The sequence below is a fragment of the Sceloporus undulatus genome, chromosome 2 (assembly GCF_019175285.1).
Source record: "Sceloporus undulatus isolate JIND9_A2432 ecotype Alabama chromosome 2, SceUnd_v1.1, whole genome shotgun sequence".
NCBI classification, from domain to species: domain Eukaryota; kingdom Metazoa; phylum Chordata; class Lepidosauria; order Squamata; family Phrynosomatidae; genus Sceloporus; species Sceloporus undulatus.
In genome coordinates, this window is record NC_056523.1 from 112,630,036 (window position 1) to 112,656,963 (window position 26,928).

General features: G+C 39.3%; 1 protein-coding gene across 1 annotated transcript in view; it reads right to left on the reverse strand.

Moving 5' to 3' along the window:
- The window catches only part of CSNK1A1 (casein kinase 1 alpha 1), a 76,036-nt gene that overhangs the window by 25,100 nt on the left and 24,008 nt on the right, over positions 1 to 26,928 (reverse strand). The window contains 1 exon segment of the mRNA XM_042454207.1: positions 25,577 to 25,675. Within this exon segment, the coding sequence (XP_042310141.1) occupies positions 25,577 to 25,675 (99 nt within the window).

The window sequence follows — 26,928 nt, forward strand, 5'->3', positions numbered from 1 at the left end:
GACTGCTTATCCAGAACTTTTATTGTGAATCGTTCCACCATACATGATACCAAGTTCCACTGTGTTCCTCATTTTCAGCACTTCTGTCTAATCTTGTTCTTCTTTATTTCAATCCTTCTTGAAAATTGCCAAAACAGACATAGTTATCACATGATATCTTTGAGGTTTTCTAGCCAAGTGAACCATATTGTGAAACATTAAGCTACCCAGCTATCACACCCAATGCACAATTCTTCACATTTTTAATGCTATTAGGATTATTAGATGAAGTCATTTCCATTGTATCATGATTAATAAGAGAATAAGAAGTTGACTTTGCAAGTATTCCATGATCCAGAATTCAAACGGGAAGTATGCCAAAATCCAAACATGTTTTGGGGTGATTGAGACGTACGAACACCAGTTTTTTTGATGGTTTATATAACAAACTTTTTCTTTCCAAAACATTGTTAAAAATATGGTATAAAAGTGTCGTCGGCTTGTGTACAAGTATCATGAAACAAAGGAAATGTGGGTTTAGACTTGGGGCCCACTCCAAATATCTCATTATATACATATATGCAAACACAGGTATCCAAAATCTAAAAAAAAAAAATAAATCTGGGTCTCAAAATTTTGGTAAGGGAGGCGCAACTATTCTCTATGCTTGAATGCTGCAGAACTCAATGATTACCAATCAAAAATTCTACAGAATTCAAAGTCCGTTGGTTCCTCAACCATGGACTTGATGTACCACCCGATTAGATTAACTATTCAGTTTCACACATCCTAATACATGCAACCCACTTCTGCAACATAGTATTAGCGAAGAAACACTGTTATAAATGGGATAAAACTATCTGTCTAAGTTCACAATCATAGAAGGGAGAGTTGGAATAGACCAACGGGCCATCAGTCCAACCCCGTCACACTCTCTTTCAACAACAGGGCCTATTTTTTTGAAACTGTTTATGTTGGTTTATGACCATCTATACACAATAAAGTTTTACTATTAATTATTTTCTAACTTCCACCTTGTAGTGTAACATATGACTTGTCAGGTTGCATTAAAAAAAAAAACTTTGACAAGCCAAGGCTTATGGGGCTTGTCTATACTGGGTGAAAAACACTGCCTCGTCCTGAAGTCGGTGCTGGTAGCCTGCTGACACAGGGTAGTCCATGGAGGTCTGCCATTTTCAGTCCTGTACCTGACTTTGGTCTGAAGTAAGCAAATCTGGGGAAACCATTGGGCCAATTCTTTAGGGCTGTGGACAGCTGGATGGGCTGATTTGGCTGTCCACATCCAAGAGCCATGCCATCCCCTTTATCCTGATTGACGCCACATAGAGGGGATGGATCCTCTCGAGCTGCATCACGTCCTCACTGGCCCTTCATCTGTGAGAGCCAGCTGAGGAGGACACTTCTGCTGAGGTCAGAACAGGCACCTGTGTAAAACAAGGAGTGGGTAGAGTAACCTGTCTCCAAAGTACATAGCTGACACCTTTGGGCTGCTGGTTTATACATAAGACAACACTTCAATCTGTATTAAGCTGAACCAAAAATAATAAATAAAATGTGAAATAAGTACAACAAAACAAATAATAATTATTAATGACTCGACATCAGTCTTTAAAGAATTCCTCCATGCTTTTGAATCATTTAGAACCTCAGGACTGAGGAGTAGTGTCCACGTCAACGATTCGCAAATGCTGACTTGGCATTCTTGTTGCAGGACGTAACTACTTTCAAGGTCACATTACCATTTAATATATGCATTACAAGGTTTTAAGGCTCAGATTCCATCTGATCTTGGAAGTAAGCAGATCTGTCCTGGTGCAATATTAAGAGGGAGACGCCATGAATACCAAGTGCTATAGGCCAAAAGCGACGGCCAAAATAAAGTGCTTGGGTCTCTTTGGAGGCATCTCTTTAAATGACCACCTCTTAAGGTGCAGAGTGTGCCAAAGCTGCACTCCAGGTCCGTAGGCTAAGCATGGCGTGGTGCAGCTTCCAACTCTTAGGACACATGTATTATTTAAAGAGCAGACCTCCAAAAGAATGAAGCCCTTATTTTGGTTGTCGGCTGGGGGCCCGTATTGAGAAATAACTGGTAAACACCTTGAATTTCCATGCCTAAGTAACTACGAAATTCATGGGGGTTGCTGTAAGTGACAGGTGATTGAAGGCACACACACGTAACAGTTGTAGTTACCACGGCCCATGGTTTATAGTTTTAATATTTTAACAAAATCATTTATCAGCCTCTTTATTGCTTATATTAGGTTTATGAAGGCAAAGCACAACGAACCCACTATTGAAGTGTAAAATATTAAGAACAAACTCTATAATTGGGTGCTAGCCTCAAGTGAATTATTGACCTAGGCCAATGACTACTTGTAATATGTTAGGAGGTTATCTTTTTGTCCACAAAGTTATGAATGGGTGATCCACTTTTCACAATATAACAACCCACAACTCAGCTATAATGTTCAACTCACAACCCAAGCAACTCTAATGCAGTATAACCAAATTTGGGCTGATTTCCTTGGAATTGTAACGGATTCACAACTAGGTGAATCTGCCTCTCTTTGAACGTTGGGGGAAGGAAGTAGGAAACCCACACTATGATTTGATCATATCACACATGCAAGTCAAACCGGGCAGCAGCTTTGAACCTTGTGGAATCTTTTTTCCATTGAAGCACTGTACACTTGCATTCAGAACCCCCCTTTTCTCACCTCCTCCGCAAAGAAAAAATATGACACTACTGTAAAGAAAGCCCATGGTCATACTTAGCAACTTTTTTAATTGGCAATTCCCTCTCACATTTACAATCTTAACAAGCCTTCTAAAACAGACTCCCAATCACATGGTGCTTCTATCTCATGCTCAAAAAAATGGACAAACCCTGCTGAAGTTCCCATCTCATAGGAAGAGGTGGGTCTAAAAAGGGGCAGGAAGTGCAAGAGTTTTTAGTTGCCCATTGCTCTTCTCACCTTCAGTCCACATGTGAGTAGATACTCCTGGTTGGGGCTAGAGTTCAACTTGTTTCTGAGGGTCTCAAGGAAACAAAAATTTTTAAAATACATTTTGTGTTATGTTTAAACAGAAGGATTCTGAGGAGATGATGGATCTGCCGTTAACACAGAATCTGGTCCTACTAGTTTTGGACTATTTTTTTCCCTTTATTTCATCTCCATTATTGGTTTAGCTATTTCTGAATTATATCACATTGGTGATCACACAGACTCTGAAAAAGTTAACATAACACTGTATCTAAGATCGTGTTGGATACTATGTTCCTGTAGACGAAGTTTTTTGTTGGTAAACGGGCGTGCTTGCTCTCTGACATTTTGGCTAATATTTGGACTGTTTACTATACTCACAAACAATGGATTAGAAAAACAAATTGAGATAGATCCTTTTCAAAAGGCACATGGTTGTTTTAACTCAGGGTGGCAACCATATGAATCCTATGAAATGGTACTTCAGAAGAACGTTTTCAATAAAACAATTAGCACGTCATAGGTTTGTAAATAAGCAAGTACAGTTAAAAGCAACTCTCTTGTGGCTGACTGGGTCTAGTGGTTTTAAGAGGGTCAAGAAAAACATTCTCAACTGGCATAGATGAGGTGGATTAGAAAAGTATCGTGGTGCTCGGGTTACGAATTAATTCGTTCCGTCGGCCGTTTCGGAACCCGAAAAACCTTCGTAGCCGAAAAACCATAGGCGCTAATGGGAAAAGCCGCGCTCTGCGCGGCTCCATTTAAAATAGCGCCGAAGTTTTTGTAACCGAAACATAAGTCCTATGGGATTTGTTTTGTATCCCGAAAAATTCGAACCTGGGGTAGTTTCGTAGCCCGAGGGTACCACGGGAATTTAATGTCTGAGACCCCTGCTGGAGGCTAAGCAATTATGAGTTAGTAGTGCATTTTCTACATTTGAACAGTTGGTGCCATAGTATTGGTACTGAATATGATTTCACTTGCTCTTAATTAAATTAACTATAAAGCACTGAGTATGTTATCTGAAGCCTAATTGAACTACTGTCACTGGGAGTCATTCATAAAGTTAATTTAACTTTTAGGGCTCAAATGAAGCGGCCAACCCATCGTATTCTGCTCAAGAGCCCCCAGCACTTGGTGGTCTGGTCAGAACAGGTGGCGGTTCAGATGACTGCCTGGCGCAAACCGGGAGGCTGCCACCGCACCCTACTGTGTCATTGCTTTGGCAGAGCCTGCCATGCACATAAGGAAGAAATGGGCCACGTATCTTCCAAATGGTTAGGTGTCTGACATCACTGACTGAGCTGGCTGCAATGAGAATGGTGGCAGGTAAGGGGCTGGGTATCTAACTACGAGCTGTCCCAGCGGGATTTAGGAACCCCACAGCAAACAGCTGTAATTTAAAACTGCCTAAGGACCAGCGTTCATCACTTTACCATACCAGCCAAAATTCTAAGTTGATGACTGCTGTAGGAGGGGTGTGAAAAAAGTATGCTCCGTTTGTAGGATAAGATTTTGGTATAGGGGCTGCTATGCTTAAAGAGCAAAGGCAATGGTATAAAGAAGGTTTGGTGGTCACTTAAATATTTTGTTTTAAAACATTGACCCCATCTATTTCCCCCACAATCCTTCCCCCAATTTTTCTGGAAAAATTGCTATTAGCACAGTAGATCTGAATCAGTTCTTAGTGACTTCCCAAGTTCCTGTTTGATTTCTGCAAAACAGCATTTTATCTTATTGTATTTTCTGTATTGTATTTTCTTATGCTGTTAGCCGCCCAGATTTCCCCGTGGTGGGCAGGATTACAAATAAATTATGATTATGAGTGTATTTTATTTATTATGTTGTATTAATATTACAACGTATGGTTCCCCTTAACTCTGAAGTTAGTTATAGTTGGCGTAAGTATCCATTTCATAGCTAACACCTCTTCCTCAGCACGTAGGATTTGACGATGATCCGAAATGACAATATGTTGCAAGAAAATGAGGTGCGAAGCATTGTCCCATTTGGTGTTTTTTAATGCTTTAATTAAATTAGTAGTTAATAATCTGTCAGTGTATATTCTTTTTTTTTAAGTGCTCATCGTTTTCTTCCAAATTTTTCAACAGCATCTCAATAAAATACTATTTCTCTGTATTTTTTTTTTTAAAAGCTTCAGAAATAAGTTTCAGGATGTGTTTGGCTATCTTCACATTCCTTAAGCCCAAGTTTGGGATTTTGGTCATGACCATGCCATCTATTTTTCTTGATTTTGTTCACAAGTGTCACCAGATAGGCCAATTCTTGATAGATGCTCAACAGTCCCTGCAGATTCCTCACATTGTGGGCGTGTTACTTGATTCCACTATTCGTTTCAAGCTGCTGCAGCAATAAGTTGTTTACAATGTCACGCCGGAGTTTTATTTTCTGGAACACTGAAGTCTTTTGGCTAGGAGGTGCAGTTAATGAGCTGCCGCAGACCATCAATTATTAACTTTTGTAGAGCCTTTCCTGCTCTTTAAATTCTTCTCATCTTGGTAAGTTAAGTATTGCTGTGGTGCCAAACGGTACAGTTTGGAATGTTTGTTACATGTTATTAGGCCTTTTTGCTACCACGTCTTGCCAGTATCTGGCTTGTGGTACCATTTCTGATGTTCAAGGTTTCTACACGACGGCCATTCTTGGTTGTTATACAAGCACATAACATCGTGGTTACAGTGTATCCACCCTAAGATTCAGGTAAACAATTTTACTATCTGAGTGTTGCAAGTGCCCATTTGTTGGCCGCAGCTTTGGATTCAGCAGTTTTCCCTGCCATCTATCTGCTCTGATGGCGGTTCTGGTCTCAGACCAAACCATATTAATAAATATGGGTTTGCATGAGCAGAAAGAAGAGCTTGTTTGCGTATGAAGGGCAATTTTTTCATCATTATTTACTCTTGTTTTCTGTCGGTTGGGTTTTATCACAAACTTATCTTGGTTCCTGGGTTGGACAGCTTTTTTCTTTGAAATGACATTTCTGGATGTCTGATGTTATAGGGACTCTGAACGTAAAACAGAGAAGGTGATCTCAGGCAAAGTTGCTAGAATCCTTTATGCTGACGATGGATTCCCCTAAGAAAATATGCATGCGGGGAGTTGATTATTTATACGATTTCTGTTTTACTGCATTGGTATTATCTTGTATTCACTGCCACGCACTCAGTACGAGGTCGGACATGATCATCTGTGGGACTTGCCCAAAAAGAGAATAAGATAGATTGTCAAATTACTTTTAACTATTGGACAAAGTTATGACCTAAAGGAGCTGGTCTCTGAACCTGGAGCTTGATTACATTGAACAAAATTCAGTAGTATTTTATTTCTATTTCAAAACAATAAGGTAATGTTTAATAATCACTACATTACTAGAGCATCAGTATATTTCAAAGACAGTTACTAACCAGTTGATCCAGACTGTTCAGGTATGTCATAGGATTTGAAAAAATCGACGTGAGAGCGTGCTTTATATACATCAGTTAACAAACAGAGATGTTCTTGTGTTGTACTGTTTCCATTTAAAGTATTTGTTTTTGTGAAATCTGAAAAAATTTCTGCCCTCGTCTTTTATATGCATATCTACAACATTTTTTTTCTCCACACCTGCGGTGACCAAAAGTGATGGAGAGTGAACATGCATCTTCTCCCCTTACCTAGCTCCTCCTGTGTGTTTGCTTCGTTTGATATGTCCTATTGAAGAATGATGCAGCCAACAGTGAGTTATTTCTCTTTAGTCTGCCCTTGCACACACAAAAAGACCAAACAAGTTAGTAACGATTAGGCTCCAGAAAATGAAAGCAAGTGTTGTTTATTGGCATTATTTTAGTTTTCCACATCCTGAAAATTATCACCCTGTTTTGTTCAGTTGGTAAAACTAATGTTGTGTCTGTTTAAATAGTGAAGAGGGTATACGGACTACAAGTATTGAACTAAAGGAATAAGAACCTGATGCAACAAGATGTCAGATCTATGATAACTGCTGTGGTTCCAGAACAACTGTGATTTAGATCAGATAAGCTTGGTCCTCGACTATTTTTTTTGAACATTTCTTCTCTTTAAAAGCAAGTTAGTATACAACACATGCAGCAGATATGTTACTCTTATTCCACTATGTTTGTAGTTAAATATACAGTCATAAGGCTTGATTCCTGAATCGTTCTATTTCTGTTACTTTGTGCTCCCTTCTGTTTCTCAGCTAAGAATGTCAGTGCCCTGCTGTATGCTCTCAGGGCAAAGAAACTGCTTATTTAGAAGAAATTCACGACTGCTTGTAAGAGTGTGTTTAGAATACTGGCAAAAAAGAAGCAAGTTATACTATTTTTTTTCTCAGCAGCTGGTGAGGGCCTCATAAGCCTCCAGCCTGGAATAGGTGGTTTTTTTAGCCACCAGCAAGGACAAATTGTGGCTCACATAGGCTTTCTGGCCTGGTACACATGGAGTGTGTTCTCACTTAGATTTGAAACGATGTAAAATACAACATTTGTTTAGATCCATTCAAAGAACCTGGTCTTTCTCCCGTTTCCGAAGCGCTTTTATTCTTCGTCCCATCTGTTTTTTAATCGAGTTTTACGAAGCGGTCCTCTTGGCAGGAATCGGGGTTTAAATAAATCGATTCTTTCTCCTCCATACCTTATTTAGACGGTCAATCATAGTAGTCAGAATGACGTAACGTTACCGGAATGTTGGAGCGATTTTCTTTTGGCATGTTTTTCATTTCAGGGGTTGCAGCCAGGAGAATCCTTCGAGGCCAGAGATCATGGGAGAGGCTTTGGCGGCGAAGCGCTTTTCCAGAGGAACGATGGGATAGATTTTGGGGGCAGCAGCCTGTCTGCCAGTCAGGGAGATCCCTTCAGAGAGCCAGAGATCAATGGGAGGCTTCTGGCAAAGGAAGCTCTTCCAGAGGAAACTATGGGTAGATTTTTGAGGGCAGCATCCTGTCTTCCCAGAGCCAGGAGAATCCTTCGAGAGCCCGAGATCAATGGAGAGGTTTGGCAAAGCGAAGCGCTTTCCAGAAGAACTATGGGATAGATTTTGGGCGCATCTGTCTCCCAGATGCCAGGAGAATCCCTTTCAGAGAGCCCAGGATCATGGGAGAGGCTTCTGGCAAGCGAACTCTTTCCAGAGGACGTGGGTAGGTTTTGGAGGCACTCCTTCTCCCAAGATAGCCAGAGAATCCTTCAGAGAGCCAGGATCAATGGGAGGGCTTTCTGGCAAAGCGAGCTCTTTCCAGAGGAACTATGGGGATAGGTTTTTGGGGCAGCGCCTGTCCCCAAGATAGCCAGGGAAATCCTTCAGAGGCACAGATCAATGGAGAGGCTTTTGGCAAGCGAGTTAGGGAACCCAACTCTTTCCGAGGAACTAGGGGGAATCCTTCAGAGAGCACAGAGATGAATGAGGGGGCGGCTTGGAAAGCAGGGGAGCACTCGGCCCAAAGATTCTTGTCCGGGGTGGAGGGAAGGGAGATTCCATTTGGGGAGAAGGCTCTATCCCTCCCCCCCATTTGATCAGAGCCCTTCCCTGCGGGCGAGATCAGATGGCTCCTGCGAGGAGCTTCCTTCCGGCCTCTCTCCATAGATTGGGCTCTCCCACACGGGGGAGGTTGCAATCACGGGGAAGCCTTGGAGCACCGGGACTTAGGTGTTAAGAGCGGCTGAGAGATTAAGCTGTAAACGATTAAATAAAAAATAAAAATAATCTTAGTCTCTTATTGAAAGCCACAGCTGAAAAAAAGGGTGAGGGAAGCAAAAATGGCGAGCCGAGAGCGGATGGGGGACAGAAGTGCAACTCCCCTAAGGAACAGCCATTGGCGACTCCGCTCCTCCATTCATCTAACCGTTCAAAGGCTGTCGTTCCTTTTAATGCTCCGGTTCCAAACGAAATCAATGAAACGTATGTCGGACCCTAGTGTTTTTTTAACACGCGTTTAAATGAGGAAAACTCGATTCAAAATTTTATTCTGCTCTACAATTCGATTGTAGTGGGGACGATTGCGGGTTGCTCTAGAACCGTTCTAGGTTTAAATCGGATCCTAATAGGAACGCCACTCCTTGGATCGATCAGAACGCGGGTTTCACCGAGTGGAACATCCCCTGGACTGAGGTGAAATGGCCTCCTCTTTGCTGCGCAGTTGTGCAGCAGCAGCTGCATTCTGCTGCACAGTGCACGCACTAAAAAGAGGCCTCTAGGCAGCCCCTTTTTTGCAGCATCATAAGGGCTGTGAGGCAGCCCTATGATGGCGCTTCTGTTGTGGCGCCCACCGTGTGGATAGATGTGTCGAACCTGTGACGTCACTAGGTGGGTTGCATCTGCGACATCCAACCCTATCAGCCCTAATATCGCCACAACGTGCCCGTCTGTAGTGGGCCCTTCTCCCCAGGGTTTGCTTTTTTAAGTTCCGAACTGCAGCAGGTTCTGCTGTCAAAGAAAATCTCATCAGGCTATATAACCAAGCAAAGACACAACCTGGACAAATATAGACCAGAATATGGGAAAGTAATCAACAACTGGAATTTGATCTCTCAACTTCTATTATATGCAGGTTTGAACAACTCAGATTCAAACATATTATTACAGAGATGAATTCAATGGGGATTTTCAAATGTTACTGTGTCATTCTGCACATAGCAGTAACAAGCATAATTCCATTGAATATAATGCTCAATGCTGAAAAACTAAAAGTCTGGAAATAATATTTAGCCTCAAGACATCACAGATGGTCAGGGATTCAACATGTCAAAGTGTACACCTCTAACCTTCTATATAGGCCTTAACCTTTCAATATTATTTTTAAAAATCACTTTTTATCAAATAGTTTTATTAATGTATACTATGATTGTAAATGACAGTATACTCACAAAACCTCCATTTAAAATTAAGTTTTTAACATAGGCTATATTATTCATTCTCCTGCCTTCAAAAGAAGCTTGTTATCAGCAGTCCGAGCTTTTTATATTGAGTTTAAAAATGGGGTCTCATGAAAATCTCCAGACATTCCTGTTTCTTTCAAGCACCATTAAATCCAAAATTTGCAATGGATTCACAAGGGCTCAGTCTCTGCTTATGAATTTCTTTCCAGATTTTATATTCGAAAACACTCGTTCAAAGACTTGTGATCCCTCACTGGCACCTCCTCTGCTATCCTGCCGCCAAACCAGAAAACAGCCTTTCATCTGAAACCTCACCCTCCTGATGAGTAATCCAGCTCACCCACAGCCCTAATTTCCTGCAACAAGACCCTCAAGAAAAAGTCACATTCATTCCCCCCCCACCTTCCCGTGTTCTAGCCCTGATGCCTCCTATGATACTACTACTCTGGGAAGGAACAGAGGGGCTTCCTCAGTGGAGAATAAGCCAAATGATGGAAGAGACCTGCAGCTGTAGCCTCTCCCCATATCATACAGTACAGGGCTATTACCCATAATGCTTGACTGCACAAATAAGATATTTTCAGCATGGTTGCTTTTCCCACAGGAAGCTTCTTGACTAGAGATTGTAAAATTTCCAGAAATTTTGAAGCCACACGCAGAAAAAAACACTGCTTTTTCCCACGTTGTTACTTTAAGAACCTAAAATATGTCTCTGTACAATTTAATCTGGCATAAAAATTATCACAGTTAGTATATCTCAAATACAGTGCATTTAACAATTTTGCCGAACATGATTACGTTAACTCCTAACTTTAGTTTGCTCATTTATGTAGCGCAGGCAAAAATGGACAAGAAATCATCAACATTACAACAATAGACATGAAGCATCATGTCAGAAATTGTAATCAAGCGTTTTCCTGAGCTATGAGTTAGGAGTATCAGTTTCGTTCTCTGCTTCTGCTTCTTATGTTTGGTTCTCATCGCAGGGTTATCATGGATTTCTTGATGGATCGAAAACGACGGTTTGCTCGGATTGAAATAAGCTCTTATTCTTTCACTTGTCAGTTTTATTTCTTGAGTGTTTCCAAACAATAGACCAGATTCTTTCAACGTGCTGCAGAGTGGCAAGAATAGAAGAAGAAAGTGCGAACAAAGGTAGTCAGAGACTGCATGTTGAATAGGACCCTTGCCGGCCATGTGAAGACGGTATATGTTTGAGCATCCCAAATATTCTTCGACCAATCCTGAGATACTTATATTCTGCAATCTTTGCACAGTACTTCCAACATCTAGAGTCCTAAGTGCTGATGCTGTGTTTTGTCTACCCAGTCAAATGCACTAGCAGTGCTATCATCACTTATATCACATCTTTGAATCTTGTTCTAACAGTTTGCAGCAGCATGAATTGGATGGCAAAAAATTTCTTCCGTTTTAATAAAATCTTTCACTTTACTTTTTTTCTACAGTTTAAGTGGATATACACTGAGATTGCCCAAAACAACTGTTTTTATCTTGGCCATTGATAAGGTTTCCTGACAGAAGTGCACTGTCTGATTCACATGCAGTGGTTGCTGCATAAGTTGGCTTTTAGAATCTTCAGGAAATTCTGAACCTGAACCAGAAGACATCCTAATCAAGAACATGTTTTTAACACTCCTGGGTACTTAAGTCTTCAACTATTACTGTTTCTTGAAGAGCTTCTTTATTTCTTATAGTAGTAAACTTTCAAAGGAGATCAAGCTCCACCTCTACAGAGCTCAGTGCATATTTTATTCTTTGCATTTTCTACTTGCTTTCTTCTTGACACTGATCTACAATATGAGTAACTTCTACATGTGTTTTGTATTCTTTTTGGCTTGTCTATAGATCATTTGAAGGTGTCCAGTTCAAATTCATTAGAACCAGGTTTAGCCATGAGTATACATATCCTATTGCGGTAATATGTAGATACTAGGTCCATTATGATCTCCCTGTGCTTTCAATATGCTGCATTGTCAGTCCGCAAAGCAATACTTATCGCTCCCAATTTTCTAGACTTCACATATTTTACAACTGAAATTACCTGCAGTCTGTTGACTGTCTCTGTTTCAATGCTTCTGTAAAACACTGGTTGAGGTGTTATCACACAATTTCTAATCCTTCTCTCACATTTGTCTATCTGTCCTGTTACAGTAGTGTACGACACATTGCTTCATTGATTTTCCTGCATAGTTCTTCATACACGTTCATATTAATGATTCCAAACAGGCTTGCTCGAAGAATGTCAGCTGGGCAAATGGTATGATGGTTGCTTAATAATTCAAAGTTTCCTGCTGGTATGTATTTCATTTATTGAAAAATGGTGTTCTAGAAGAGTATAAATTGCTCTTGCAAGAGCTGACCCATTTTTTCCTGATCTCAGGTGTTCATCTTGTCTACAAACAATGAATTTATAGGTAATTTTTTGGATGCAGTGTTTTCAGCTATTTGTTTGGTTGAAGCGCTGGATGGACAAGATTTTGCATGCTTCTGATGGTACACATGGAGCAGGAAGAGACTTCTGAGTGAGAGCGAGAACGTTGAGAAAGCTCCTATGCACGTGTCATTTTTATGGGGCCTCTGTACTAAGATCCATGAGGATTTTTTAGATCTACAGGACACTGTTACATATGAGAATGTGTTTTGCTCAGCCTGGTTAGCATTTGGAAAATGCATATTTCATCCTGCAGTATTGCAAATCACATTTTTCTTCTGAGAAGGAATTTAATGTGAAAATGCCGCCATATACTAACGTTGCTCTCCCCATTTTCCTGAGAGATGAAAGAAATAATTGTGCTAGCTTGCAAGAAAACACTAACCATGGTATTGTGGGTGTGAATAAAGACAGATTAGTAGTATATTTTATTACCAAACTGTTATAAACAATACGTGGAATCTTATTATACGCAGGGGAACGTTCCGATCCCTCGCGTATAAAAAAATCTGGCCTATGCTTCAAGCCCCATGTTCCAATTGGGCTTGCGCGGTGGGGGTGTTGGAGCCGCGCGCAAGGGTGCGTTGCCGATTCAATTGAATGGGACCCGCCCCCGCCCCGGCGCGCTGGCGGCTTGAGCGCCATGCTCAAAAGCCGCTATAAATAAGCAGCGTATGAGGGGTCCACTGTAGGTAATGAGCCATGCCTTCAGGGGGAGAGAAGGGCAGGCCCAGCTCCCCAGCCTAGCCCAGATAGAAGAAGGGCCTCTCCAGTCTTATATGCCCCAGGCGTTCCAGAGAAGGGGAAGCCAAATCCATAGGCTGGCCCAGAGAAAGGGACTGATCCGTTTCCCCTTCTTTTCTCTTCGCCTTTTACCTCCTGTTTTAGATTGTAAGCCTGAGGGCAGGGGACGTCTATTAGTAATTGTAAGCTCTGACAGCCTTTGTGGCTGAAAGGGGGATAATACGCAAAATAAATATAAACATATGGTTCAATTTTGAATCAGATAAATTTAACTCTTACCTTTTTAAATTATGTATACGTTTCAAATCCTTTTTGTTGCTGTACTTCCTCCCAGTTACTTTGAAGCCAGTGAAGAGAAAACACCAGAACCAAACAGACCTTTTTCATTCTGGGTGATAATAGCGTGTCCCCTATAGGAAGAAATGCACCTTGCTCTTGCAATGGAGAGCTCATTTTGTATCTAGTTTGTCCTCACTCGTGCACAGAATGCACTCAGTCTTCTCCCCAATCGTGCACAGAAATTGGAAAATCGATATGTACTAGTTTTTTGAAATGATTTGGATAAGATACAAACACCATGCCTTATTATTCATGCATTAAAATAAAACATTCCATAATTATCTTCCTATTTTTAGATAAAACAAAAAAGATTCAAGAAAAAACCTGAAAAAACTGTCCCACCCCCCTCCCCCAAATTTTCCCTGTGCCTTCCAACATGAATTGTTTCCGGCCTCCCATCTCTCGTCTTGACTCCAATACTTGTCACCAATTCAGGCTGAAAGGTAAAATCGTGGTAAGAGGCTGGTATTCAACTCAAGGTTTCATTTGAGATCACATTATTCTAGAAACAACAGTGTACTATATCGATATCAAAAACTTTATTTAAATTTAAAAACCCATTATTAGCCCTGCAGGAGATCATCCCTTAAGTTAACTGAAGATGGAAATTGAGATTCTTGTTCCAATAATATATCTATTGCACAAAATGCTTTAGCGAACTTTAATAGAATCTGTTTTGCTTTCTCTTCATCTGGATAGTAAAAAGCAAAGTACCCTCCCCACGGTCTGCAAACTGGCACATATACAATGAACAGAAAATGTTCTCCATAAGTGTTAGGTCTAGGATTTTGGATCATACTATTCATCATGTTCCCAACACCAAGCCAGTTATTCTGAAGAGGGGTTAATGCGGGAGCGAAGATGCAGTGGTTAAAATGACCAACTCCCAAAGAAATGGTATGAAAAACAAGGCACTTGGTTTAAGTTAGTAGTCAAATTTCCGGACGTCCATTTTCTTATACTAAATAGCCAATGTATGTTTTTAATGACCTCCTTGATTCTAACATTCAAGTTCACCAACAGATCCAAATTAGTGTTTATTATTTTTGGACTGTAACGTCACTGGTTCTTGGCTACTACCTTTCATGTTACTCTTGGATTTGTCAGTTTGCTTGCTGTGGGGTTTGGGCTTGTTGCCCTCCCACTGGAAGAGGGCTGCCTGCTGTGCTGCTTTCTGCTTTACATTGTCCAGTCAATGTGGTCATATTGATGATCAAGGTCCTGGAGAGAGAGGGGAAAGAACCCAAACATTAACTGCAATCAAGCATACAGTGTTTTATATACAATAGGTTTAACTTAAGCTAAAAATGAGTTTATTTTATAAAACCTTTGAAGACTGAGCAGGGCTGAAGTTTAAAATAATCTTCTTGAAGCAAGCTTGAAGCTACATAGCACTGTTTTGCAATTGCAGAAACATTCCCCAGGAATACTCCACACAGGTAAGTAGTAGTAGTAACAGTAATAAACTAACATTAACAGTAAAAAAACCATGGCGGGATACGACTGCCAGAAAGAGGTCGCCGGGAGTTGCCTCTCTTTTCCGCGTGCCCTGCCCAGCAACCAAGGAACACTGAAAAGCGGCTCCTTTGTATTTCACGGTAATTGTTGAGTGCTTCTCTCTTTTGAAACCAAAGTAATGATGTGACCATGAGAGAGGTTCTCCTGTTTGTTCAAAGATTAGATTTGCTTTCATCTGGAAAACTGATCTGGTGTTAAGTGCCCAACTTTTTTTTAAAAAATCTAAGTTCTTCTCTAAAAAGTACTTGCTCAGCATTTCTCCTGGTTTTGGCTGAAAACCTTCCAGTCAGATGAAAGGTATTAAGGCCCTCTCCACAGTGTGATTTCAATGGCACAGAAAGAGGGGCTGGGTACCCCAGAGCATTTTGATGGTGAAGCAGTTGCCAGAATGAAGTGAGCTGTGAAATCTCAAGATGAATACACTGATCCAATCTTAACAAAAGGCTATGCTCATTTAGGCATAAAGGGAGTACAATGCCCCTCCTTTTCCGGGGATCCTTCTGGACCCCCACGAAAAGAGTTTTGCCTTAGGATATTCAAGTCGCCATTGAATGTGTCAAGGTATGGACAAGAAAGCTTCCCTTTGCACCAATCGTGCTCCCCATTAGCGTATGGGTTTCCTTGCGAAAGCTTCGGGTTGAAACCGCGGAACAAAGTTTTGAACCCGGGTAACTGTATTCAAGCCCATTGGCTTGATTAGGTTCAGAGGAAGCACCCCATTCTTTCCCCCTCTGTTTGTCCATCCTGCATAAGTGAGGGACTGGTTGAAGTCCACGAAAATGGAGGAAGGACTGTAGTTCATAACACCTATGCTTCTGTCAGGTTAATAAACCTTTCCTAGTCACTTAGTAATCATTCTAAACACTTTCTCTTCTACATACTAGTATTTTGGTCGTATATTGAAGCATTTGGGAAATTTTCACTCCAAAACTGACTGAGGATACGGAATAACTGCGTCTCAGATACATATAATCAGGAGCTTCTTCAAAGCGCAGTCCACGGCAGTAGTTCAGATACATTGCAAATTCTGCAGGAATCCTGTAAACAGAAGCAGTCAAATCAATGACCTACAGGTAGAATTCCCTGAGGTCTTAATTCAGAAAATATTATATATAGGTAAAAAGCATTTTTAAAAAAGCAGAGACCACAAAGAAATTAATGCAAAGTTGCCAAACCACCACTAGCAAAATACTGTTGTTAATACATGGAATCTATCTCGGGTTAACGTTAATAATAAATTCATATACTGTGTACGGTTACTTCTCTTTACTCAAGGAAACACTTTTTCTTGCCAAGACAGTTTACCATTTTAAAAACAGCTTTAATAAGCTTTCCTTACACAAAACTTCAACAGGGTAGACATCTTCTTTTCACTAATCTTTCATACTTCTGCTTCTTTGTTGCAGCCTATGACATGTAGATCAATGTAAGTGACAGAGGATAGCTGCCATATCAGACAGGCCAGAACATTGGAAGCCAATGGCTTTATATGTATAATGTATGCCCCTTAAGGGTTACTATACAAAACTGAATCTGAAGACAGCATTTCCAATACAGAATGTTGTCTAGTATCTGATAACTGTACCTATATCATCTCAGTTATGTATTTGTGTCATACTGATAAAATAAGTTAAGTATCACTTATTTGAATATATGAGATCAGAAGTGGATTTTAGAATTATTTGCATATCCTGGTAAGACCCAAATCTAGATGTAATTCATTTAAGTTTCTATTATCTTTATACCTATAGGGCAAGCAATTTTATACAAAATGTTTAATAATTTTGTGCATTAACAAGTTTGTGTACAATGAAACCATTAGAAGCAAAGATGTCGCCATCGCAGCCACACATGAAAAAACTTTTGTATTTTGGAGGACTTCCAATAAGGGATACTCAACCTGTCTTATAACCGGTGGAGTCCTTCCCCTCAACTTCTACACCATTCTAATGCTTTAAGATCAAAATGTGTATTTTTATTGAGACCCATAACAGGTTTCATTTGACAGATATAGCCATTTCATTTGCCAGACTTTAAATAATGGAGTTGGTATGGAATGACAGATGTATAGCATTATGACTGGTCTACTGTCAAAAGGGCTTTATTCCTGATTTTCCAGTACGATTTTACAACATTACCTTTAATCCTTGCCATGGCAGGCTGGTTCTGTTAAAGTACATTAGTACATATCCTAGTGACTCCATATCATCTCGACGACTGTAAACAAACAGACAGCTTTATGAATCTACTCCTAGAATGCACACTAACTTCTTTAAGGGGTCCTAACAAAGGGATGAACACACTTGAGGTGGACAAGTTTGGGACCAGGGTGCATATCCAGGCATTCTAGAGCAATCAATATAATATCAGAAGATCTGAACTGTGAGCGCGATTTCATAATTCTGATGTTCATTGTCAACTATCTTCCCAGAAGCTAAATTATGATATTAAAAGATCTGATGTAGTTTAATTTGTTTTAACATAAAAAGACTTAAGGAACCAGTGCCTATCTGAGCCAAACTGGGGGAAAAAGGAATTTCCAGTATGACCTTTAGTGGATTTTTAGTAGCAACAATAGACTGTAGTTTATGAGCTGCCTCTCATGAATGAACTACAGTCTACATAGTTGGCCCACAGATGCTTATGCCTGATTTCTTTTCCCCAGTGTGTCAAAGGTGCTACTGGATATTTTTATGTCTGTAGTTTTAATTCAAAGCAAAAGAGATGCCTGTAACAAGCCCAAATACCAGAAGCACAAACTGCCGTAATTAGACCAAACAGAATTTATGGCTTTGGAATTTTTCATTGTCAAAAGCATCACAGGAACACCTTTTGAATTGGATGTGGAAGTTCAATTTTATTATAGCCCTAGGAATATTTAAGCCGTTTTCATTTCTCAGACACAGAACTGAACATTTAGTAGGGTGACGTTTATTAAAGAACATCATATGTTTGCAGTGCCTAGTACTGTTATAGAAACTGCTTGGATGCTTACCTCTGTTCAATGCCAAGGTGTGCATTAATGCTGGCATATCTTGCAGTACCCGTAAGATTTTTTTCTTCTCTATATGGTATGTGTTGTCTTGTCCTGTTGCTCCGGTATTTTTTGGCCAACCCAAAGTCATAAGGTAACTTTAAAAAAATGAACAGGTTAAAATTTCCAAACCAGTATTTGAAACCAACACCTATGCCTTTTAAGTATACATTTATTATAAATTCACTTATAAATATTTCATTATAAATATAACAATATAGGTTTGGTTATAATTAAACCAGGAAGGACAGTCTTAATTCATATTAACTGGTTAAAACAGAGATATTAAATACTCCTAAATCTTTCTCATCTAATTAAGAAAAAGGGTTTGAATAATATATTCAGAGTAGGATCTGGACTCAAACACAGCCATTATGCTGAGGTATAGAAATAGTAATTAAGTTCAATAAAAATAAAAAATTGACAAAATTTAACTACCAAGAAAAACCCAACTTCTGTACTTGCATTGGTTTCTTAAAGTAATTTTCCTTTTGTGCTAAGTATTTACGCTGCTGTGGTGGTCTTTGTATTAAAGGCCATCTTTATAGTAAAATTCAAAATGTGACTGTCAAAACATTTAACTATCTTTCCTATATTTATCAGCACCAGCAAATGAAATTTCTCAGACGCAATTCAACTTGATCAGCCACAGACATTTAACATCCAATATAATTTATTTTGTCCCAGTTCAATGAAGAACATGTTAAATTGGAAATATACAGCTAGGTAAATTTATGAACATAGCCTCTTTGCCATTCTTGTGACAGACATCTGTAATAGCAGTAAATCAGTTACAGATTAAAGAGAAAGAAATCTCCTTTTAAAATGAACAAAACATCTGCAATCAAGCTCTAGTATAAAATTGGGTCTTTATTTTTGGATAGATTCAAAGTTGCTGCCATTTCAAATTACTGAAGATGTCTTTCTTTAAACATAGTTTTTATGCTTAAAGCCTGCTGAGCCTCTACATCAAAATGAAGCTGAGGAAAACACAGAAGATGGACAGTTTTCACATGTAACTTCACATGTGTTTATGATACAGGTAGATGCAGGTGGAACTCACTTTGGCCATCTACACACAGGCCAAGTAAGGTGGCTTCCCGCTGCTGGGGTTTGGCATTCACATTGATGCATGCCCCAAAAAAGAGCAGCTATAATCTGGCTCTGGCAGGCTAAGTTTTGGTCTGCTTTGGGAGTGGGCATGCAGGTGCCGTGCTTTGCTCCCATTATCCATTACAAATGAATGACTTGAAGCCAGTAACATATGTTCCCCAGAAAAAGTAGAACTGCAAAATTTTCAGCACTCTAAATGTTATCTACCTATATACTCATGTATAAATCTAGAATTTTTAGTAAAAAAAATGACTTCAAAAACCTGAGTCGACTATCCACAGGTCAATGTAAATCGTACTTTTTTTAATTCTTATTTAAAAAAGGAACCATCCCCTGGTGAAAGGCAAGATTTCTATCTGTTCTGGAAGCACTCACACCCCCTTTATTATTCTCTGTCCATGAAGCCTTTTATGAGCACAAACAGTTATGCCTGCTGGAATTTTTTTAAAGTTTTCTGGCAATGTTTTCTTTTGCCTTCATCCTATTTACACATCTCCAAGTTTTACTCTCAACTTATCCATGAATCTATCTAAATCTATAATTTTGGCCCCCAAATCTGCCCTTGACTTATACATGAGGTCGATTTATAGTCGAGTTTATGGTAGTTTGCATGTGGGATTTAAATGGCATGACCCAACAGATTCAACGCTTTCTGTTCTCTGACTATTTCTGTTCCTTGGTTGCTGTGAAACAAGTCACCCAGATAGCAAATTTATCAGAAATGTCATTCTTGTGACATGTGGTCTTTAGATACCGTTACCAAGCCATTGCATGGGTCTGAGAACTCTCCCTGAAATGAATTTGGGCCTGTTACAACAGCCAAAATAAAGCTGCTTCGAGTCACTTTGGAGGTATGGCAAATGATGCTGCGTCCTAAGAGTCCAAAAGCCGCACCAAAGCCGCGCTCCCTCCTAAGGATTGGAGTGCAGCTTTGGTGTAGCTTCCAGACTCTTACAACTCATGCATCATTGAAATACCATACCTCCAAAGTGACTCGAAGCAGCTTTATTTTGGCCTGTCTGTAACAGACCTGAAGTTTACTGACCCACAGAAGATCCTACACTTATCTACTCGAGAGTAATACCCCTAGAAATGTATTCCCAGGTCAGTAAGTTTAGGATCATAAGCAATTCTTTGAGAGTGGGGTGGTAATGGACATTTTTGAAAAAATATTTTAAATGAGGTACAGAAAACATGTGAACACCTCCCTTAAATGTAATGAAAAATGACCACACCTAGAAAAAACACTATTTTAAAGGCGAGACCTAAAGCAGCTTCTCTCTCAAGAGCTTAACTTTCTCTCTCAAGAGGTTGATTTTTATTACCTATACTACCTTCCGCTTCAGTCATTCTCTGCACTACTTCATTTCCATTTCAAATAAAGTAAAATCTGATTCAGTACAATTTGTGAGCATTCAATTTCACTAAAGGACTGAGTGCAATACAAGAGTGCAGACAGGTTTGGATAAATATGTCTATTGTGTGTGTGGGGGGGCGATTTCTGCAAAAAAAAAAAAAAAAAAAAAAAAAAAAAAAGCCATCCCCCCCCCTTTATTAATCACTCATATCATCTGGAAGCAGCCGCAAAAGCATAATGAGCAGCTGATTCAAATGAGGAAAGTTACAATCTGTCACTGTAGGGATCTCAATAGTGCTCTGTTTTTTTCCTACTCTTATAGAATAAATTTAAATATAACATGATAGACTGCCTTATTAAACATGTTCCAGTGTTCTATTATAGAGGCAGTAAAATAAAATATCAAATGCAGCTATATTTATAGAGCTAAAATTCTATTGCTTAACTTCTAATGAACTATTGTAGCAGTATTTCTCACTGCAACAAAGTACTCTTGATCTCAATGAAGGTGCCAGTTCAGACAAACAGTGGGCCTGCACAACACGACTTTGGTTTATTAAATTTCTAGATACTTTTTAATAAAAAGACTCAGGATCCTACGACAGCCTTTTCCTCCTCCTGTTTACAGAACCTCTGAATACATAATACAACAACCTCCATGCCTGCATGTTTTTTTAAAAAGGTGAAGACAAACTTCCTTCCTTTGAAAACTCATTCCATAAAGGGTATTGCAATGTCTGGTAGACTACTAGACACTGCATACTTGACAAAAATATATCCACTTGTGGACAATGTTCATTAATAGGATTTTGAAACAACAGCTTGAGAGCTGGGTTGAACCACATTCTGCAGGTGAAATATCCACTGTGAAAGTGCCAGACTTATGGTAGGGGAAAGGTAGGGTAGCCATGGAAATATATGGTGCAGAAGATGGAATTCAACAGGTTCTGCTTGTCACACAAGGTATACTTGCTGACATTCCCTTCCACCCAGCTTTTAAAAGGATAGGAGTCTATCTTTTCTTTCTCCCGACCATCCTAGGAAAGCGACTCCAAATTACTCTCCTGCCAGATAAATAATTCTGTTAATTCGCCAGGTTGCAGTAAGTGTGCCTTTCTCGGTGGGAAAACGGAGAAGGATTTTACTAGGCAGTGGTGTAAGGGTCTAACTGAGTCAAACTACTTCAGCCAGAAGATAAACAAACAGTGGGGCCAAACAAAATTGATACGTTGTAAAGTCGAAGGCTTTCATGGCTGGCATCCATAGTTTTTGTGGGTTTTTTGGGCTTGTGGCCATGTTCTAGCAGAGTTTCTTTCTGACGTTTTGCCAGCATTGTGGCTGGCATCTTCAGAGATGCTTGCCTGGAAAATTGGGTGCATATATCTGTGTGGCCTGGGAATGCAGAAGTGATTTGCATGTATATTGTTCTGTGTTGATGGCTGGCCTCAGTCTGGGAGGTTAATGCAAACAAGGATTAATGTCTGCTAATTGGTAATGATCACCATATCTTTTGTGGGTTTTTCAGAGAATTGAGAAGTGCCAGCCACAGATGCTGGGAAACGTCAGAAAGAAAGAACTCTGTTAGAACATGGCCACATAGCCCGAAAAACCCACAAAAAACTATAAAATATGATACCATTTGCAGAAGCAACTGTTGATATTCTCAAGGGACAGTGAAAGCCCACACATCCATTTTTAACTGTAACTTAACTTTAGAACAGGAATATGCTGGTAATTCTTTTAAATGGCATAGCCATCCAATTTAACAAGCTGATCCGCTAATTCTGAGCCATGGTTTGATGCTAGGTGCATTAATCTGAGCAAAACTGACGAGTCCCTGCTCTCACACTATGCCCTCTACTCTTTTTCTAACTTGCTTAAACAGGACTTCAAAAGAGTGTAATTTTGCATCTCAAAAGCAGTTTTTCTTGTACACAAATTGTGAGATCTGCTTTTTTAAAATCTGGTTAATGAAACAAGCCAATTAAAAACTATGTTTGTTTAGATAGCTCCTTTAACTGCCAGAGTTTGTTAAGCCACACTCTGGTTTGTTTTGAATCAAAGATTATATGAAAGGAAACTGCTGAAGTCCTCCCACATCAAAGAGGAAAGCGAGGAGGAATACAGATGGGAGTTGTTTTTTTTCTTCTACTCAGCACTTAACCCCTGTTTAATGCTATTTGTAGCAGTTCACAGTAGCTCACAAAAAGCCAGGAGCCCGTTTCATTAGATGCTAATGTCTCCTAATAGAGGCTCATTAACAAATACTACCCATCCCACTTACTGATTCTGAAAACCAAGAGCCTCCAGAGATAAAGAGTAACCTTCAGCTTAACCAGTGAACAAAAAAGCTCTTCAAGATATCTCATGTCAATTAACTGGATAGCAAAGCTTGAGAATTCAAAACTACTGATTTGTATTCCAAACTTTAGCTAAAGCTACTGACTGGAAAAAAAAGCTGGTTCTTACTATACATTTGGATACTGGATATGGATAATACACAAGGGAAGACAATAAATTTTCATGTTTCCTTGGGTATGTTTTCCCAAGATCATATTGTCAAAACACATTACACATTTCACCAAGACCTCTACCATCCAGATACAGACCATGCAATTCAGTAGGGTATGTGATCCTTCACAGTGCACCCTGCATTCTTGTTATTGCACTTTAAAGCACAGGGCTATTCCTCAGAACTGATAAAATTTTTGCGTAGTTAAATATACCCACATTTCACATTTAGTGGCAAAAAAGTATTAATTTAAATAAGTGCTGGAAGGAAACATTAATATGTTCATGTTTGCCAAGTTGTCTGAATAATGCCAACATAAGGTGCTTTTTGCAAGTCTACGTTTTCCGAAACAAAGTAAAAAGCATATGAGTTTGGGATTGAGGTTGGAATAGGAGACGTTCAGACCTGGTTTAATCCTGAGAAAGATGGTCCTGAGAAGTACTAACAGTCCATGCTTCTTTTCCTCTTCCCCACTGGAGATTCTAAACACTGAACAAACAATAGAGGGTGGGCAGTGCCTCCAACACGTATTGCTTACATTGCAACAATGGCTGGCGCAGCAGGCAACCGAGGCGTTAGAGAAAGAATAGGGTAGCCAAATGCCATCCTTCTTCCACCAAGCACTACAGTTTTCAGGAATATTATCAGAAAAAAATTTGATGTGTGGCAAATAAAATTTGGCATTAGCCACTTGAAAATGACCTGCCTTGAAGGGTGCAATGGCAACATTTGGCTTTAACAAAAAGGAAATTTGGATTTTATGTATGAAAGTTTCCTTTAGCTCCAAAAACTGTCCTTCCCCACCACAACATGTAGAAAGTAAATCTTCAGTAAAGAAGAGGTTGAAGGATTTAGTTCACCTTAAGTTCACTTTCATAAGCATGCAGGGCCTATTTTAGCAGAGCTCAAAGTTGATCTTATGCTTGGAATGTAATCACTCACAAAGTGTGGCATTAATTTGTGAAATTCAACATTCCAATTTTCACTACATTTAGTTTAATGAAACTAATTCATTTGTTTAATGAAAACATGTGACTGGAACAAGATACCGTAACACCCTAACCTATCATAACTATATGTCTTTAAAAACACAGAAGGCCAAGATTTACCTGTTTTTGGTACAAGGAAATTGCATAAAAAGCACCAAAAAGTCCTAAAAGGGAGCTGCTTTGACAGGCCTAAGCAAAAATCTGTTTTAATTCTTCTTCAATTAAACCAAGGGTTTTTGTTTTTTAACATTTCATGTCCAGCATTTCTTCAAATGTTAAAGAAAACAATGTCCACTATTTGTATTTGGCACTGACCCTCATGGCCTCCTGAGAATGAGAAATGTGGTCCTGCTCAGTTTACTTCCTCCAGTGCCTCCTAACAAGGTCTCTAGAGCACAACAATACTTTCCAGGCCATTTTCCATTTCAAAGAAAAAGAAGGTGTGCAATGCCAGCCTAGTATGACTGTCAAGAATATGGAGAAAGGGCCATCAACGAGAAAATCAGAATGAAACTGGCTTAAATTTTTCTCCTATTCTTCTTTTCCTGTCCGAAAGTTAAAGAATTGGTTTCTAAGGAAACAGAATGCTACAGTATAAAATTTATAGATAAACAAAGTTTTACCGAAGGCAGGATTACAGTAAGGTATTTCACCTTTTTAAAATTGACTATTGCAAATTCTCCCCCTTCACCCACAATGTTTTTTAAAAAAAACTGGTACACATGAACTCCTTTAAAGCAGAATTCAACAGGTATTGTGTGACTGGTTAGGTTTCGTTCTAAAATATTGGCCCCAAGTTGGCTTCATACAGGCACAAAGGTAACATTTTGTAGCTAGTGTGTCTAAAGAGTTAAATGCTGATGGCCTTGATGAAAAGCCCAGGTGGGAATCTTGCTCCCAATAAGATATCAATCACATACATTTGTCCTGCACTTAGAATTTCTTTTTAACAGCATGCTTAATGCATTGCCATGCTGCCTGTTGCCCGAGCTTCACATGGTATAGCAAATTTTATTCCCACAAGCTAATCAAGGTAATATTTCCCAATAAACGTTTCAGAAAGAAACATGCATCTATAGCTAAATTAAAGCATCAGCCCCTCTGCCCACAGTTAAAATCCCGTAAAATGTTAACAGTAGTTTAATTCTTCTTCTGTTAATCTACATCTACCATTACTGCACTCTGAACTTCCACAGGCTCATGAAAGCACAGGAAGCAGTTAGGTCAACACACTTATGTTATTAGAAGCCAATGGTTTTTGGTTCAGTCAATTTAAAACCCAGGAAACTGCTAGCTAAGGCTTCATTCACCCATGCTGACATAAATGCAGTGGACAATAAGAAATCGCAGTTTATGGTAAGTTGTGCTACTTATTTTTTTATTCTTAATAATGAACCTATTATTGACAGACTTAGTTTGGGTACTCAATCAGGAGTCAGTTATGCAGCATACTGATTTATATAATTAAGATTGGCCAAAGTTGAGCCATAGCTTATTTCGCATGTAGCATACAAATGCAATTCCCCGAGTCTGCCAAATATGACATGTTTAGCAATGACAAGCAATTATTCAGCTGCACAGCATTTCCATGACTGCCATTTTCAGAGGCTTATCTTTTGTTCTTTCATGCAATAATATTAGACTAACCTTATTACAGTGACGCCCGATACCCCTTAGGAAGTTATCTGGTTTAATGTCTCTGTGTATAAAATTCTTTGTATGCACATATTCAATTCTACTGATCATCTGTAAGCAGAAAAAAATAATCAAGATTTCAAAGCTTTTAAATACATTTTTTGGCATAACTAAGAATGTTTGGCAGTAATCTACAAATAAAAATACAAGAACTAACAGCTAATTAATTGCAGTAATCAATCCAAACAATAATAACCAGGTCATCTGAAAGGCCGCCTGTTCTAGACTACTTGATCTTTTGTGCAGTTGGTTCAGATGGGTCACAGTATGGAGCACGGTATTCTCCTGTGATACCCAGTGTGAAATGGTTCCCACTGAATGCAATGGCTGCCTGAATAATGTGTTTCTACCTGTACCTGAAGATGAACTTCTCTTCCTGAGGTAGTAAATTTTCTGCAATATAATCAACTCAAGTTATTTCTAGTGAGCATAATGAAATATTTAATTGCTTTATTATTTTTATATCACTTTATCTTTTACTTTATCTTTATAACATGGCAACACCAAAAACTGTTAGAGATTTTAAATGGAAAGTAATTAGTACGGTTTCATTAAAAACACTTTTAAAGTATTAGCCTGCGTCCAAAAAACAAACAAACTTAGGGCCCACACGACAGGCTAAAACAAAGTGCTTCAGGTCACTTTGGAGCTATGCTGTTTAAATAAAACACACTTAAGAGGCCAGAAGCTGCGCCAAAGCAGCTCCAGTCCTTAGGACTGGAGCGTGGCTTTGGGCGCTTCCAGCCTCTTAGGATGCGTGCATCATTTAAAACGCTTACCTCCAAGTGACCCAAAGCAGCTTTTATGGCCTGTCTGTTTGTGCCTTAATCAACAAAACAAAACAAGCAAAACAAAAAAACCATACCATCCATTGTTCAGAGATCAATCATAGTTATCTTCTTCAAAGGCTGACATACTTTTAAAACTTTTATTATGTAAGCATGGGGTTCATATTATTCACTTGATAGAATGTAATGGAAAATTCCATATGTTCAGGAGTCTCCATGTAAGTGAGTGCCTTCATACCAAATCCATTATGCTCAGAGCTACTTTTTAAAATACAGTAGCAGTAATTCAAACCCCACATTGATATCTGCTGGAGAGAATCTCACTTCTATCTTGTCTCAAGAAAACTCTTCCTATAAACTTCATAACCATGACAAATATAAAGGCAGCTGTATTCTATTCTATTCATATAGAAGTAGGTAAATCAGGCGTCACCAACACTATCCTTTCAGTTAATTTTTTGCAAGATTCTTGGAACTGCTGGTGCCCTGTTTCACGCCATTACTTAAGATCAAATG